At 47.7% G+C, this 17,966-nt stretch overlaps 1 protein-coding gene across 2 annotated transcripts in view; it reads right to left on the bottom strand.

Annotated features, from left to right (window-relative positions):
• DENND2A (DENN domain containing 2A) overlaps nucleotides 1–17,966 on the bottom strand; it is a 61,512-nt gene that overhangs the window by 23,921 nt on the left and 19,625 nt on the right. For both annotated transcript variants that reach the window (XM_050905174.1, XM_050905183.1), the window contains exons 2-7: nucleotides 12,451–12,549; nucleotides 9,494–10,705; nucleotides 8,311–8,438; nucleotides 4,848–4,969; nucleotides 2,225–2,422; nucleotides 38–131 (exon numbers count right to left, since the gene is read on the bottom strand). In XM_050905174.1, coding sequence (XP_050761131.1) covers nucleotides 38–131; nucleotides 2,225–2,422; nucleotides 4,848–4,969; nucleotides 8,311–8,438; nucleotides 9,494–10,705; nucleotides 12,451–12,521 — 1,825 coding nt within the window. In that variant the 5' untranslated portion in view covers nucleotides 12,522–12,549. The remainder of the gene's footprint in view (nucleotides 1–37; nucleotides 132–2,224; nucleotides 2,423–4,847; nucleotides 4,970–8,310; nucleotides 8,439–9,493; nucleotides 10,706–12,450; nucleotides 12,550–17,966) is intronic.

The following is a 17,966-nucleotide window of genomic DNA, read 5'->3' as shown; positions in this document are numbered from 1 at the left end:
AAAGTCTTAGATGTATGATGATTCAAAGTTCCTTTACCTTTCCCTGAATTGCTCTCTGTAGACTGCGATAGTCTCTTGACACGTTTCTTTCCCCTTCGTGCCTCATAAATGGCATTGATTTTCAACACAAGCTGCTCAGCAAACACACAAACGAACAAGGTTATTTTCCTACCCAGGCAAAAAAGCAAGCTAGAATTTCATGCAAAGTGCTCTGTTTCCCAACCCCAGCCATACTGAAACTCTTCCCTTGATGGCCCAAAACCGACAATTACCAGCATCCACCTTGCACACCCACCTGCACCTGCGCTGCCAATGGCCACACTCCCTCTGGTACAGAAGCAGTACAGTCATGCTGGTATGGCAGGAGCCCAAGGCAACAAGCCCTGATGAAAGGCCAGACCTTTAATGCACTTCCACACTGTGTGGCCATACGAGCTTGACAGTGCCCACCTGGGCCTCTCTGTACCATGGTCCTTGTTCCAGGGAGCACCAGAGGGTCCCTTGGGAACCTGCCCTGGTCTGCAGCTTTGAAAGCAGAAAACTGGCTGGGGGATGACAGCAAACTTTAATGTCTTTATGCCTTTAACATCTGCTGTGGGATGTGCTGGAAAAGGCTTCATATGAAGCATGGGGGAAACACATCATACAAGGAATGCTGAAGAAGTTGAGATGGGTGGGAGCCAATGATGCTGAAGTACTTTATACTAGTGGTTTTCTTTGCAAATCCTTTACCCCCTGGCCTCCCAGCTGACCAGGAGAGAGGAGGACATTTCAGTGTCGGGCATAGCTGGGCTTAGTGGCTCATTCAGTGCCTCTGGTCTCCCTATCCATCCCTGAAGGGGAGCAGAATCACAGAAGGACCATGCCAGGCTTCCCCAAGCCTCCTTGAGCAGAGCTGCCTCCTTGTCAAGGTCCCAGGCAGAAGCAGCAGGACATGGCCACAGCATTCAGATTTATTCCAGAAAGTCTGGGATCCCTGCACACATGTCCTGAGAGCTCAAGGGAAGAAAGGCCCACCACACACTTGGTATGGGAACTCTGAATCAAAATATTTAAGTGAGAGATAGGATGCTCTGATGTGGAAGTACAGCCTCCACCCAGCCACCCAGCTCAAGCCTCAGGCTGATCTTGCCACTGACGCAGTAAAACTCAGTTCTGAGCTTGCTCTGCAAGACTGCTCAGTGGCACTGCCTGGTAAATATATACTTGTAATCTTCCCTTCAGTTGACATAAAAGTATGTGTGAACACACTGATAGAGCTCAAGCACATGCACAGATGTGTAGGCATACTGGGAAAGAAAACCCTAGACATTTGTAGTCTTTGGCTCATTCCTGAAGAGCTGAGGGATACAGAGAGGGCATTCAAAAATCAGATATGCAAACCTGAATACAGATCTGGCAACCAGGAAACAAAGAAGATATACAAACACATCCCTTTTTCCCCAGATGAAAACTGTGGGTTCAGAAAAAAATCACCACAGACAGTCCCTGGTAGCCTCTGCTTGTCCTGCAAAGACTGGGATAAGCAACTGTGTTTTTATAACTGTGTTTTTGAAACATTCAATAGATAGACTGCTGCCAAACCTCATCTGGACTGAATACACTTCCTGATAGATCTGAAAGAAAATAAAATTGAAACGGAGTCATGCTGTATCCAAATATGAAGTAGGAAACGTTGCTCCAGAAAATGCTCATGACTACAGACAACTCCTTTTGCCACTCAAATGTCAGTATTTTCGTTGTTCACCTACAATCACACCCTACCTTGAATTAGAATCAGCCAATGCATGAATCAGACCTAGCAAAGAACAACAGATTGCCAGGAGGAAATAACAACACAACACACAGACAATTTCTGACTGTCCTGTCCATCAAGCAAAGAAGGAAATACGATGGGGTATGTCTTCTGCAAAAATCTTAATTGCTTTTTTCCCCTCTGACAAACTTCAACTTTGATCAAAAAATTAAAATGCTTTTTTTTCCCTTCTTATTTTATCTCTCCTGACAATCATGGTATCTCAGATGGAAAAATAACTTCTTCAAAACTTGCAGAGATGTTTGTGAGCCTTCTCCTTCAGGCAGAAAGGGAGTTAAACACAAGTCACCTGCCAGGACAACAGCTATATTGCAGGGATGCCACATTGGAAACTAAAGAAAACATTCTCTCATACTCACATTCCTGCCTGGAAGAAGCCAAGCAAAAGATAGAAAGCCCTAGATTTACCTTGGGAATCTTCCTTCTCCTCTTGCCATTCTGAGGGTCTCCCAAGGAGAAGAAGGTGTCATCTGGACTGCTGGGGGTCGAGGGAGGGCTGATTTTGGATGGTGACCCAGTCCCATCACGGCTCAGTTTCCGTATGTCTGGCAGTTTGAAACTCCGCCGCTCTGAGTTTTGTCGGAAAAAAATGGGCTTGGAAAGCAACTGGAAATGGAGGAGAAGGAATGAATGAACCCAGTACCTCACGTACCTTTGTTTCATTGCTAACACTGTCATAGTGGTAAATCCAGTGGGCTGGCCGCAGCACTCAGCTGGCAAAATGGCCCTGAGAACGCTCACGGATTTCTGCACACGCAAGGAACTCGCCCAGCCGCCGGGCTAGCCCAGGACTATCTTGACCAGGAATTTAACCATCCCATATTCATTCCAGACCAGAATGCAGTCTTAGGGGGTGGCCAAGAAGCCTTGCACCAGTGCAAAAAAAAATCTCCCAGGACTTGTGTAATCCAGAGGCTGGGACTGTAAACAAGACAAGACTAATCAACCAGCCAACCACAAGCAATTGGGGTAAGGAGCAGCTAGCCAGCAGGAACAGAGAAGAGGGGAGACCAGACAAAAAGCACTGTCAGTATGGCTGTCTGACAGTAGCCAGAATTAACTATTTCAGAGGAGGGTACAAGAAATGCCACGATAGACAATTATGGAGACTAGTTTCCTCCTAAGCTCATTAACAAGTTCAGTGTGAGCACAACAGTAGATATTTAAGTACCAGAGTAAAGTTTTTAAAGTCCCTGACCAAAAACAGCATCAGAGAAGCAGAAAGCTCAGCTCCAGATAAAGAAGGGCAAACCACTTCTCACCAGAAAGATGCTCAATATGAACTCTTCTTGTCTTCTCCTACAGAATTTCCCAGCAGTTATGACAAGGTTAAGTCGCACTTTTTGTGGGCACTGTATCTGCACTCCCAGAGGATGTATCTACTTGGCACTAGGCTAATTCTGAAGCTAGTTCTGAACAAGTCACAGCAGCACCATAGCTGAGGCAGCATAATGGTCTGCCTCCATCAACAGACACACTCTGCAGAGCTATCAGCCAGACCAATTCATTCATTCAGGTTAGCTCAGGTGTCTGGATGATTTGGCAGAAGACGCTCAACTCACAAAAACGCTTACCACCCACAGAGAAGTCACACGTTAAAATGAGGCGGGGAAGAGCCTTCGCACTGAAGAATCTCATCCTGCACTAGTGATACAAGCTACTACTGAAAGTCTGTCCAGACCCATTCCCCATCAGTCTCCAGCCTGAGCAGGCTCTCCAGCGTGATTCACACTGCAGTTGCAAACCCGTTAGTTGCCAAGAGAGCTGCAGCACTTCTCTTCTGACTGATGCAGATCATGGCTTTTAGATGTCAAAGCACTGTAGTGTAACATAATTACTCCTATTCAAATCTTTACTAAGTGTCTCCTGCTGGGAACCATATCTATGGTGAAAGGCATTCCTGTGTAACACTGCAGCCCTCTTTTGAGAGTACAGGTGGGAAATCAGAGTGCACAGGTGATTGCAAAGCTCTCTGAGGGAAATCAACTTCATCCTAACACTAACATATAGACCCTTGCTGCTCTAGACCTAACTAGCAACAAGGAGAATGGATTGAGAACTACAGAAGAATTTTCACTTTTAAGTGCTGAATTATCCAAAGAAACCTCAGTTGCTGATTAAGCTCATTGGAAAAGAGCAATATGTCAAGAAACGCTGCACGTCAAGCTTCTGAAAACGTTGGGTAACAGCTCTAATAATAGCTACAACTTGGAGAGCATGGGAAAACCCTTTGGTCAGGAAAACCATGTTTAGATCCCTGCTATCCACTCTGAACCCAGTTGTTGCCAAGATGACTTCTGCTGTCACATTGGCCCTGCTGTTCCAAGCTTGGACTATCTAAACAGAAAACAGGAACCAACCAAAACAGCTCGGGAGGCTGAGAGCAGGGCTGGCCTTGGTAAGCCCTGAGCTCCGAGCAAGAGGCACAGACCAATGTTTTGCCTCTTCTTTTGGTTTCACTGCCAAGGAGGAAAACGGCACCAGGCTGTGAGCTGTGCTGCTGCTGGGGACATCCTTTTAGTATCGGCCCCCTAACCAGGGGATTGGCATTGCACTAGTTACCAGCAACCAGTCTCATCAAGGAGAGAGCAAAAGAGGCATCCTTAAGGGAGGGGGCTGCAGAGGCATCTTGGCATCAGCACGGGCAGACTGTGTATGGCCCGCTGACACTGAGCCCAGATGACTGCAGGGCTTGATTACCCAAGCACTTAAATGCCCTCTCTGGGGGCAGGAAGAGTTTTCTTGCACTCTATCAGCAAAAGGACTTCCCCCCTACCAGGGGAAGGTAGCCCTGGTGTGAAAAACAGCAAAAGCCAACAAACCATTTGTATAAAGGAATGCTGGTTTTTACTTTGCTAAAGGGCAGTAAATACCCTCTTATACTGTAAATGATAAGCGGTAAAAGACAAAAAGGAAAAAAATCCAACATGATCAAAGTCAAATCGGCAAAATACCACTCTTTCCACACAGAACCTGGATTTCACCCAAAAACCTTCTGGAGCAGGAGAGGTGGCCACTTCAGGCAAAGTACCTTAGTGGGAGTCCCAGGTACAGAAGAGGTGGGGGATGCTGGGAAGGTCAGGACACATTTCTTCCCCAAACAGCGGCTGTTGGTCTCAATGTCTTCATAAGGGTTTTCCTTCAATGGTGGATCTGCAGCAAAAAGCCACAAGCAAGAGACTGTAAGTGCAGAAAATCCTTGAGGTTTGCCATAAAAATCTGTTTGGGGATCTGCTGGCCTTCTCCCACCTCCCACATCAGACATAAAGACCTGTTCTCAGGCATTCCTGCAATTGCTTCATTCCCTCCATAGAAGAGAGAAGTCCAGCTGCTCGCTGGACAGTGTCCAAACCCTGACACATGCAGCCATAGGAACGTATCACAGATACTACAGATGGAAAAGATGCAGCGAGTCCTCAAGTTCATTTCCCTGTCTTCAGAGGAGCTGTGAAGTTCTCATGCACATCAATCCATAATTATATTTCCTTCTTTCCAGTCTTCTGCTCTCTAAATGAAACTGCGAGCTGAAGGCTAGCATAAGGGTCCTCTCTCCTCTGTTTAAACCCCATGTTTAGGGGGACCTCTGATCATCATTTAATTGGGGCTGAAGCGATGCACTGCTCTTGGGCTGACTCTGTAGAAAGATTTAATCCACTCTCTGAACATGGATGTCCATCACACAACATAGGTTTTCAAACACATCTACCAATCATGGATGCCTCAACCTCACATGCCCCACTTTAGAAAGAGGGAAGGATTCACCTCACCTAGCCTAGGCCATCCAAAGTCAGGATGCTCTCTCCCTGGAGGGGTGGGGGGAAGGGACACCTCTAAGGTAACATTCAGCTCATTCTTACCTAGGATCCCCTCAAAAACACAGAGCTTGAATGACCACACAGAGGTGTCCCTTTCTTTCCACTGATTCTGGAGATGAGGCACACAACTAATCTGAGTTTTAAACACCCAAAATGACGTATAATGAAATTCTTACATCCCACTCTTCAGCAGCGCTGGGAAATGCAAACCCAAGTGTGTTCAAAAAGAACACACAACTCCGAAAAAGCAGGTTGTGACATCTCCATCCAAGCATCTAAGAAACCAATGACAAAGGCTTAGCCCAAGCATCTGCACGGGCAGGCAATTTGTTATGACATTTCTCTCTTCATTGCCATCATTTCTTGCCATCCCAGTGGACAGCTGGGACTTGAAGCAACTGCCTTTCTCTTATTGTCACGTAATGCTTGGCTGAGAGCAAAGACCGGAGGTCATTGATGCTGCAGGCCTCTGGAGCAGGGATCGGCAATGGCTGTAGGATCTGTCTAACTGGTGTGCTCCCACCTGCCTGCCCTGCTGGGGCAGGAATGTAGCTGGAGTCTTCAGACAAGGACAGAAACTCAAGTCTTTTCCAACACTGCCTTCTATCTGTGGCTTGGTGATACCCAGCACTACAGTGGTGGCTCTGAATTCACCAAGGAGGAGAAGGTAAGCATGTGTGACACCAGCAAAGCAAGTCTGCATGAACATTTTGTCAGCAAACATGCTCCTGTCCCTGAAAGTGGCTCCACTTTCTAATTTCAATGGCACACTTCAGTACTGAAAATATACTTCAGCTGTCAGATAACTGGGTAGATGGGAGAAAAAAGAACAAGCTTGAGTTCTGTTGCCTACCCCATCCTCAAACTGCTCGGCAGCATGTCCAATTAGCCTCAGTCTAGAAGAAAGAACACCATTTCCCTCTTTTTGACAAATAAACCTTGTCATCCATCTGCCCAGTACAATTTCCAATATTCCAGGTAAGCAATGGCAAAGGGGTAAAAAGATGGTGCACGAAGGGAATCTGTGTGACTTGCTGGGAAAGGGAACGGTTCTCCCACCAACAGCTGAACCCCCCCGCAAGTCACGCATATGAATATGGGGTGTATGTGTGTGCTTGCATGCCCTGATGGACACACATGATTATCTGTGGGTCAGCACTAGTGTCCTGTGGCTGAAGTCTCGGTTCCCCCTCCATTGGTGTGGTTTTCACATGTTGTTTGTTTTGTGACCTATACCCGCCTGTGGTCTTGTGAAAAACAAAACTGTAGCTTTTTTTGAGTTATCCCTGTCCACCCCTTTTCCCAAGCTTCCATGGTAACACCACCAGGACTGCAGGAACCAATTAAAGATCACTGACTCCAGGCAAAGCCTAAACATGCAGCAAGAAAACAAAAAAACCAAACATGCCCCATTAGCTACAATTACCCGTAACTTTGTTTTCTTCTAATCTTTGCAACTAAAAGCTGGAGGGGAGAGGAACTTCAGCCTGGTATTTGAGTTCCCTGCAAGCTTGGGATGCAGGAGTGTGCTTATGTTTGAATGGATGGATTTGCCTATACAGCCACTCTGTAACGCTATCCATGTTATTCCAGCTGACAAGGTGACCCTTACTCAGTGGTTTCTGAGACCTCCCACCACGCCCCAACACAAAAAAACCCCGGCAGCTGCTCAGGCACTCCCTGTTCCTTTGGCCCCCCCAACTAAAGAGAAGAAAAAAGCAAACACAAGGCCCCTAGCTCCACAAACGAGGCCGACAACTTCAAAAATGTCAAAAAGGACAGATTGGCATCACTTTGTCTGCCATCAGTCCCAAAGGAACATGATTCCTTTGAGAGATCTTTCTCATCAAGTATGATCAGATTTTATTCATATCAAAATAATAATGCCTGGCCTGCTCCTGAGAAGGCGCAGCTCCTCCCACGCTGAACAACACAGACCACCTTTGTAGGATTACAGCTGCATGGCGAGAGCTGATGCAGCTATTCTCTTCCTATTCTGCTAAACTCAGCCAAGAGCTTTACACAGCACCAGCCTACAGCTACTAAAACTTAAGGCTTTTTCAAGAGGGATGCTTCTATTCTATGTTCCATAAAAGGCCATCTAACTCACAATATTAAAAAACACTATATAAATTGAGAGTGTTACAGGAAATAATCTTTAAAATGGCATTGATCTGCCACCGAAGTCAGAGAATGAAATAAAACTCAATTTCAGAGATTGTGGGACCTAGTTTCTTAATTTCAATGGTACCTGGAGCCATACACAATCCTATTTCTGAACCGCAGAATTGACTTCAAGGCTATGTTTTCAGACTGTTCGCATTATCTCAGCGGTGACAAGCTCACCACAATGGACAGACCAGAGCTGTGAGAATTAGTCCACAGGACAAAAGGAAGACAAAGGAGAGATGCCAGCAAAAAATAAAAGCTGGTTCCCACATGCCTCAGGTTCATCTTTGAAGCTGATGAGTTTTGAAATATTCCGTCCATTTTTCTCATTACTTGCCAATAATCTGTGTAAAATGTGTCTTGGCTTGCATTTGGATAATAGACATACTGTATTTAGCACCTCGGGTGAGTGCCTGTTGATCATGAGTCTTCTCAGTTACTCAGCATTAGCAGTCAAATCGCTTCCCTGTCCAGAGCTCCTACCCAGTATGTCCTGTCCAAAGCTCCTACCCAGGATGTCTTCATAGACGTTCTCCTCAGATAAAGTGCGTGTGAGGGCCAGCTTGGTCTGCGCGTACCAATCCACCCGGCCGTTCTCAGACGATGACTGCAGCAAGTCTTCAAACTCATACGACTTCCTGCGCCATTGATGGGAGGGGAGAAGGAGCAAAGAGGAGAGTGATACAGTTAACCAGCATTTATAACCAAATCACAGCTAATTCACGTCTCCAACATGCCACCCAGCTAGCAAAACGAATTACTGAGAACATTTCACAGCCTCATCCCATATAAAGCATGGAAAAGTAAACTGAGATTGCTTATTTTTATCAGCCACACAAATAAACGCATTTTGGGGATGCTGTAGATAATCTGGGTTGTCATGGCAATAGCACACTGTGAAGATGCAAGTGTTAAGTGCCACATCCTGCAACATGGCACAGAACCTTAGGCCATGAGAGGTCCCATTTACAGCGCAGATCCCACCCTCGGCAGGAATAGGGGGGCCCCAAAATCAGCTCTCTTTGAGCAGTACAGGAAAGCAATACTTGCATGCAGGATGGTAGAAAGGGTAAAAACAATTAAGTGTCCTCCACTAACAAACCTGGAAAGTTTCAATTTCCTTCCTGCACCCAAGCCAGGAATTTTTAGGTGACAGTTTACGCAGAGGGCATAAGAAACAGCTGTGCATTTTATGCTCCCCATCCCAAAAATGTGGGACAACCATGTGGGAGGGGAGAAAAGGCAAGAAAGCACTCCAGAAGAATATATACACATCAGATTCAGTTAAAGGAATAGCTTTACTATGAACAGTGAAAATGCTGCGGTAGAGTCTAGAGATTATCATTCCAGACCCCATTCCAGACCAGCTGTAGTCATTTTGTAATTAAATAGATTTTCTGCTAAAACACCAAAACAAAACCCCAAACCCTTCAATCTTGGGCTCGAAGGTTAAGCCACGTAATACAGCAACCTTAAAGCCCAAATCTGCCATGACTTATCCCTTCACAGTTATCCTGTGAAGTTGTGCTGGCCACTCATACGTTCTCAGAGAGATGACTGAGTGCTGGTTATGGTCAGCAAGGCTCTCTGGGTATCATGAGCGACCAGGGAAGATCCGTCTCTCCCAGAGAGATATGGGAAGGCAGGACTCCACCATCAAGACCAACACCTTTGTGAAACACAGTCCGAATACCTGTGGTCGGCGTTGTTCTTGTGCTTCCCGCTCCAGAGCCTCCTGCTGACAGCTGACGGGGGAGGAGAGGATGGTAGAGGAGGGGGAGGAATGGATGGCAGAGGGGGCAAGTTTCTTTTATTCCTAGCTGCTGGCACCCAGTCCTCTTCCCCCTCGTGTTTGAAAGTTCGCCGGGGCTTTGGCAGTGGGTTGATGAAGGGTTTCTTCTCTGGCACCCCTGGCTCTGTGTACACGTTCTCCACTGTGCAGCCCTTGGATTTCACATGAGAAGTTCTTACCTCTTCTAGAGTTCCAAAAATTGGCTCACTGATTTCAGAGTCCAAGCCAAGAAGCCTTTTACTGAGCTCAGCTCCACATATGCTCTCATGGCCCTCGGGAGCGGTGTGTCCTTGTGCTGCCTTCTCCTGCAAGCACTGTGGGGAATAGTAAGTACCAGGCAACTGCGGCTGCAGCTCTGCTGAGCCATCTTTCAAAGCCTGCTCTAGCTTCTTGACCTGACTAAGCACTGAAAGATTCTCCTTCTGGACCTCCCACTTCCCACCTTTCACCTCCTTGCATTTTCCAGGGCTGGACTCCGCTTCCTCATCCTTCTGCGCTGCCCCCTTTCGCTCTGCTGCCTGCCCTGTGCCTTTCTGAGTTCCTGCTTTCCGCTCATTCTCTTTGCCTGCCCCTTTGCACTCCAGTTCCCAGTTCGTAAGTCTCTTGGTCTCCACCTTCCGAGTCACCAGTGCTTCCCCGCTTGTCTTCTCAGTTACACAGGGCACCCTGTGCTCCTCTTTAACTCCCTGCTCCTCCTCTCTGCGAGGAGTGGACTGTGTTTCCTTTTTCCCTTCCCATTCTGAAATTTTGTCCTTGATGCTGAAGGACTTATTCCTCAAGCCAATTTTTCCAGGTGACCGTATATTCTGAGTGCCTCCTATCTGTCTCCTGATGATTTTACTGTTTTCTTTAACGTTCAGATCCACAGACGGGTCACTGATGATCATTTTGGGACTAAGCATGTTCTGCTGAAAGCAGTCTAGCCTTGGATCCAGCATCAAGTTCTCCAAGGCTCCCAGTGGGTTCTTCACCACAGAAGAAACTGGTTCAGCTTCAGGTGTAAAACCCAGGGTGACAGAGGCACCTTCAGAACATCTCTCACTCAAAAATCCACACAAAGGTCTTTCTAATTCCTTCACAGCTGCTGTATTGTTTTTATCTGCAAGCTTGATCCTACACACCAAAGACAAAAAGAGAAGAAACATTCACCACTGTTGCTCAGCCTTGGTTTAGACCATCAGCTCTACAAGCTCTACTCGTAAAGCTGATAACAGGAGAGGATGCTCAAGCCAAGCACTTGAGAGATGGGCTTATGGGGGAGGACGCTCAGGGAAAGGTCCTTCTAGCCAGAACACAACACTCTCCTCTTGTTACAACTAAGATGCAGTTTGAAATGAAGTTTTTCTCTGTGGAAGAAGTAGGTGGCAGGTGAGAGAGGTATTTTTTGTACATCAGACATGCTGACACCAATGAGAGGTTCACCAGCATTTTTGTATGTGTGTGTGTGCGTGTTCAGAAGTGCAGCAGAGTTTTGGACATCGTCAGGACATTAAGCAGGTCCACTGCAAATAAAGGCAAAATGGACCATCTGCAAACAATAGCAAAATTGCTGCTGTTAAACAGAGGAGAAAACATATGATACAGCTAGCATTCCTCTAGTGCCTGCTCAGAGCATCTCTCTCGGTCCATCCAAATGTTTCCCAAATGCATATTAACGCACAAAGACTGCACTTTTATTATTACATTTCTATGGCCCTACCATCCCAGACCACATACGGGCTTGGGCTCCCACGCACCTCGGCACACTCCCTCAGCCTAGAGCACGTGACGTAGCACCCAGAGACCAGATTCAACATTCTCAGAGCAAAGGATTAAACGTCTTCACTGTTTGAGTCCAAACTGCACCAAAAATCCCTAGTATATTTAGTCTAGCGATTTCCAAGTGTGTGTTATCACAATATCAACATAGTGATATTTTATCAATATAGTAAAGGTCCAGCTGAACAGACAGTTATTCCAACACAAAATGTTTCTGAACCAAAGCGCTTAGCCATGTCTTTGGGGTTTGCCTGGGCTTGGGAAAGAGCACCAGGACAACACAAGGTAGTTACTGGGATGCAAACCCATATCATTAGTCCCATTTAACCACGATCCTAACACTGAGATTCAACTTGGGAAATTGGTCCATTAACTTAAATGTATCAGGTGTGCTTCTTCCAGAACTTAGCGCTCTTGTAAGAGCATCCATGTGGACACCCTGTGCACTGGCAGGCCTTGAGCTTTGTCCTTGAGTTAAGCAACGCTGGCAGCCATTGCAGACTCAGTTGTAGCGCAAATTGAGTCTGGGATGGGTTTCTGAGCAGAAATGGGACCTGAGCCAGATACTGTTCTTCCCTAGCCTTACAGATATTTAACTCCTTGCTGTCTCAGTGACAACATCATGCTTTGGTTAAGAGCTGGCACTGTGAACACCACGGCCTTTCCCAAGGAGCAGGGCATCGCAGTGCCACTGGTGGTTGGACTGCACAGTAGAAACCAAGGTTGGACACTGGGAAAAACCTGCAATAGGTGGGGACAGCAGGGCTCGTCTGAGGAGTCTGCAGCGCTGAAGATTTCAAGTGCAGGCGGTGCAAATATTGACAGGGATATCAATCAGCACAAACGGTCTTGCCTTGGGGCAGACCTCTTCTAGCACTGTGAGTCTAGGACATTATCAGTCTGACTGGATGCTAAAATGCATAGCATCACAGTCCTGAGATGGCAGTGAAACCACCCAAGACCTGCAGGGGTGTGTTTTAACGTGTGAGGAGAGAGGGACAGCGCAGAGCAGAGAATGTTTCCTTCCTTTGGTTTTCTTTCTGTTGGGGATAATAAACACAAGCGAAGCACCCCGGCACTGAAACACGGAAAGCTCTCACCTCTCAACACACTTGCGGACACTGCTTTCAGACTTGCTGCTCACATCGGCCGCCTTGCTAGCTGTCATCATGTCAGCACACAGCAGGGCAGCAGGTCACCTGCAAACAGACACAAGGAAGAAGTGTTGCTCTGTGCTCAGTATCCTTCTCTCTTCCTTCTACACACACACACACACGTTTCTCCTTGAAATCCAGGAGAAGAGCAGAAGCAAGACATGACAGCTCTCCGAGGACAGCCTTGGTCTCCTCCTCTGCCAAATGGGAAGAGGGGTGATAGCATCACCCCACAGAAGCCCAGGGAGGAGTCAACGGGTTTTGAGGGCAAAACTTATCTTTGACTCAGCATCAACTGCTGTACCACGACTTGAATATGGAGCACATTTTATGAAGGCTTTTATTGTTGCCAAAATCTCAGCGGATTTAGATTTTTTCCCCTCGCAAAAGACTAAAACAAAAACAATTTTAAAATAACCTGTGTTAAGGCCACATGACTGAAGTGGTCCCTGGGCATGCAACACTGTCACAACGTCCCCAGCTTGGGACAAAAAACATTTTAGGCTGAAGAGACGTTGCACTGCAGCCACTGGTTTCCTTCTCTCTGGTAGGCCATGTTAGGCTGTCACTGATTAGGCTGATCTGATTTCAGAGGATAACTCCTCGTGGGGGTAAGATAAATCAGTCACAAAAATGAGTCACTCTGTTTGCCTCATGATTTCTAGCATTCATGGAGCGCCTGTCCCTCTCTTTCTTTTGAGCACTGCTGCTACCCGGTCAATGCAACAGACTCTGTCCTCTTTTTATTGCCCCACAATACTCTTACTCGTTAAATAAAAAATAAAAGAATTACTCTGTTACTCTGCAGCACCATCTCTCCTCACTTCTCAGGGTGGTCTGCCTGCTCTGCAGCATTGCAATGACAACAGGCTCACCATCTTGTAGGCAATACTTGGAAAATCTGAAGCCTCTCAAACCTGTCCACTTGGTTGGTCTGTCAGATGCTGCCCCGCCATGCCTAGCATTTGGCAACAAGACCGAGTGCCTAAGGAAATTTAGTAGGTTCTTGTCAATAAAAAAACCCCAAACCACCATACCAGAAACAGTAAAGAACAAAAGGATCTCTCGTTTCCACTGTTCAAGTATTTTGGGCAGAGAGAGGAAAAAAGGGAAAAAGAAAAAAAAAAAAATCAGTCTTTGTTCGCAGTTTTCTCTCCCTCCCTTTATCCCACACTGGCAACGTTCCTGAGGCAAGGAGTGAACTCTGGGTCAACTCAATGTGTACACACTCAGGGCAGCTCATTGCTAAGCATTTAGCGGACTCTGTTTCCCCAGACAATAAACCCCCTTGGCTTCTCTTCCTCGTTAGTAACTGGAACAAACACCCACTTCACTTCTAGACACAGAGCAGCCTTGCAACACTGTCAAGAAAATTTACCAGCCCGACGAACAAAATCTATTCATCCATCCATTAACTATTATGGATTGAGAGTAATGAAAAACTAATGATCGCTCGCGTCCCTGGCCAAAGAATGACTCACCCAGGCAGCCAAAGCAGATTCCTGCAAAGCTGCAACAGAGGCTGCTCTGCACTTGGCTTACAACATCCCTAGAGCAGGGATGGTCTCTTCACTCATCACTCATTTAGTGCCTCGCACAGCAGGGTCAGTGGCCGGAGCTCCTCAGCACTGCCTTTAGCAGTAAGAAATGTAATGACAACAAGAGTCGGCATACACACAAGCGCTGTGGCTCTGCTGCCACACCGAACGCTCGCTTGGGATGAGCTCCTCTGTCTTGATAAGATCACACAATTTCCCCATCAGGAAACTCCACCTCTCAGCCTTTTCCAATAGCCCCCTAACAAACACTGCCTTGAAAATGAACATCTGGGTATGAGCAGATGTGTGCTGGTGCTCAGCACAGTCACGTACCTGACATACCTCCTGTGGGAGAGGCCAAAAAGAAGATAATACGGAATAAGAGGTGCACTCATTTCTTCATCTGTAGTGGATCGGACAGACCCCATTGCCCTCGGTGAGCAGAAGCGAGGCACAAAGCAGTTGCCGAGTGCTGCAAAAGAGTCTCCCGTGAAAGGACTACCACTGCCACCAGCGGATCACCATGACTTGGAGCCAAGGACAGAGGGACATCTGTCCCACCCAGCCACCACGTGTGGCAGGAGTAACCAAAGTAACACACACACGCTAGGCAGATTAGAGAGCGGGCCAGGAGCATCCAAAGCAGCAACACATCAGATGCTGCAACGTGACAACAACCAGGTACCTACCGACACACCCATTGACAACACACGCCGCTTAGGGGAGTAAAGTCACCCCGAGGAGATACACAGAGTGCTGTGCCTTCACCCTTGAGCAGGGTATACAGGGTGTCCTCAGCATCACCTAGGGGATTACTGTAGCACGTTAGCTGGTCCTGCCCAAAAGAGTAAATATTTATCCAAACACACTGGAAGACACAAGGGAAAAAAAGAGTCACCTCTGGAATAAAATAACAGAAAATAAAAAGGTACCTCCCAATTAGTCCAATAGTCAGATAATTTGCTTGGGGCCAATCCCAAGCCCAAATGAACTTCAAAGGTGATGGGATCATCTCTTCCATTAATAAGGTCACCAGAAATGACTTGCAGGCCTGGCCCACAGGCATTGCCAACACCTGACAAGAGGAAGCTGGGATGGCAGTGATGGAAAATTGCCTCCAGTAGGAAAACAAAAGGTAGATCTTCTCTACCGAGGTTTGGCTCCACAAGGCACCCAGAGTTAACATGACAGTTCACTGCAAAGGGCAAGGGGAGCTCCTGTGCCTCCTGTCTCCCCACATCTCTGCTACGACTGACCACACACTACCCTGATTGTGTGCTGGCTTGGGCTCTCTTTGGAGCACCTCTGTGACCTGCTATAGTTCACTGAGAGTTTTAGACAAAGCAGCTCATTGAAGGGGTCCAGCATGCCCCCGATGTGGTACAAGGGAGGTGATGAGACTGTGTGGACAGGAGGGAAAGAGGGAGGGAAGTGGGGAGAGAGAGCACGAGAGAGTGTGCGTGTAGGGATCAGGAAGGGAGACCTGCCAGAGGCTCAGAAGCGTTATCCGAAACGCTCTCCTTTCCTCCCTCATGTGCAAGGTGACCACAGCCCTACAAACTGCCTAGAAGAAACAAGCAGGGCTGAGTTCAGTTAGCAGGCGACCCAAGAAGGTCATACATACATCAGGCTGGTGCTTCTTGACCAATTGCTGCTTTCTCTAAAAACCCCACAAGAACTTTCTACCGGCAACAGGATGCACATCCCCGTGGCAACCTGAGCCCCAGGCCACTGCTCCTGGCACGTACATTCTGGAGCAGCAACGCTATAAAAGGGGAGAGAAGATGCTGAACCCCATTTGGAGAGCCTCACCACTGCCATTTATTCAGTAATCCCTGCCATTGTTTGGGGGAACAAAGCAGTCATCTGATATCGTTTCAAAATTAAACTGAGAAAGGAAGGACAGGGGAGGAGGTGGGAGGAAAGAGGGAGGGGAGGGAGCTCTCAAACCTGTTGGCGGGACCCTGGGAAGGATGTGAAGTCTCCCAGCAGAAGCCTCTCGGCGTATCTCCCACACGCACTCGGCCTCACAATTCCCAGGGCCATGTGATAGGGGCTTCCTGCTACCAAGCGAAGCGAGACCTACCCTGACCTCTCTCTTCCAAACAGAGTTCCTGCCTGCTTTGTGTTCGCAAAGAGGCGTTTGTTTACTGATCTATCATTGGCATGCAGGAAACAGCCTTGAAATGAGCTGTAATCATCTGTCTCCAGCAATAGCTGTTTGGCTTTCTTCTAATTTAAGTTTTCCTCCCACCCTCCCTTCCCCTATGCCCTCTTCCCCACTTCCGATCAAAACGCTTTTGGAGTACGCACATCTGGTTCAGGGCACCAGATACTACACGATGTTTCCAAAGCAACCGGTGAATTAAAAAAAGAGGCACTGACAGTAGGCACGCTCCCACCCCCAAAGGACAGAGAAGTCTTCCACAGAAATACCAGCTAAACTCCTTTAGGGAGAGGAAGAAACCAGCTTTGCCCGCTGCACTTGGTGCAGCCACGACGATGACAAAAGCCAGAAAAGCACCAAATGCCCTGCAGTCTACATCATCAGAAACATACGCAGCCAGCACACAGGTCGCACACATGGTGTCTTGCCTCCGATAAGGTCAGGCAGTGATGGCAGCAAGCCTCCCAAGGCCTCCCTTCTTTGCTATTTCGTTTGTGGGGAATAAACCAAGCATACCTCAAAGGGTCTTGTGGTTTGGGGATGGGTATTACCATTGCCGCGTGCTGGAGGCCATGTTTCAAGATTTTCTTTGCTCTGTTTACTCTGCACCTCGCACAAAAATTGGATCCAAGTCCGTAGCTGGATACTAGCCACACCACTGGTGCATATAAACAGTAAGGCACCAGGAGCGACCCACAGCTGGTCAAACTCTCCTCCAGGAAGAAAAAAGACACGCTGCGTTTCTTCTCCTGGGTGCTCACAGTTACTTTCACGAGTCTCTCCAGTTACTTTCACAACTAACTCCAAGCAGCCAGACAAAGCTTGCAAGTAACACCTCTCCACTCCAGTGCTTTACAGAACAAAGGATGCAACATACAGACAGCAGCAATGAGACAACAATATATAACATACATATATAAAGAACAGGAAGGATGCCAAGAAGACAAAACACTAACAGGAAAATCGTGAGTAAGGAAGCCAACAGTTAAAGCCTTCAAGGCTCCCTCCCCCAACCCTTGCTCTGTTTGGAGCCCGCTTCCCTTTGGGGGAAGAAGCAGGCATGAGGATGCGTGCTTGTGCACGCACACATACAGGCCGCCGCATGGGCCCCTGTGCACAGTCCCAGCACCAGGCAGTGTCCCTGGGCCTGCGTACAAGCACGCTGCCTTCCCGAGGTCCCCGGCAGCAGGGCGACCTCAGGGGGTAACCCCCGCAGAGCGAGTAGGACATGAGCCGAGTGGGGACGCGGCTGGAGCTGAGAAGGGCAACAGGACCCAAGAGCAGGCTCCCTTGGCGAAACAAGATGCTTGCAGTGGGGGAGTCACTGACTCAAGGTGTCCAACGCCAACCCAGTGGCAAGGCAAGGGTTTTCTGAAATTTCAGCTCAGGGTGTTTGACCCAAAACTCCACGACATGTGCCATGAGCCTTCCCTAGCTGACAGCAGCAAGTTTCTCCTCAGAGGACTTCCGTGAAGTCCACTTCTTTCCTCTCCCAGTCAGCCCTGCAGATAAGTGTACCCCAAGGTCCGGGAGGACAGGCCACCTCCGCAACAGCACGGCTTCTCAGTGGCATCCAGTCAAAGGACGATTCAGTTTACACATGAGGAAAAACTTTTTTTACCGAGAGGCTGACTGAGCACCAGAGAGGTTGTGGAGGTTCTGTCCTTGGAGACACTCAAAACCCAACTGGACAATGTCCTGAGCAAGCTGCTCTGTGTGACCCCACTCTGAGCAGGGGGCTGGACTTGGCCATCTCC

This window comes from Gymnogyps californianus, chromosome 1 (assembly GCF_018139145.2).
Source record: "Gymnogyps californianus isolate 813 chromosome 1, ASM1813914v2, whole genome shotgun sequence".
Lineage (NCBI taxonomy): Eukaryota > Metazoa > Chordata > Aves > Accipitriformes > Cathartidae > Gymnogyps > Gymnogyps californianus.
This window is presented reverse-complemented; position numbering and strand designations above follow the sequence as displayed.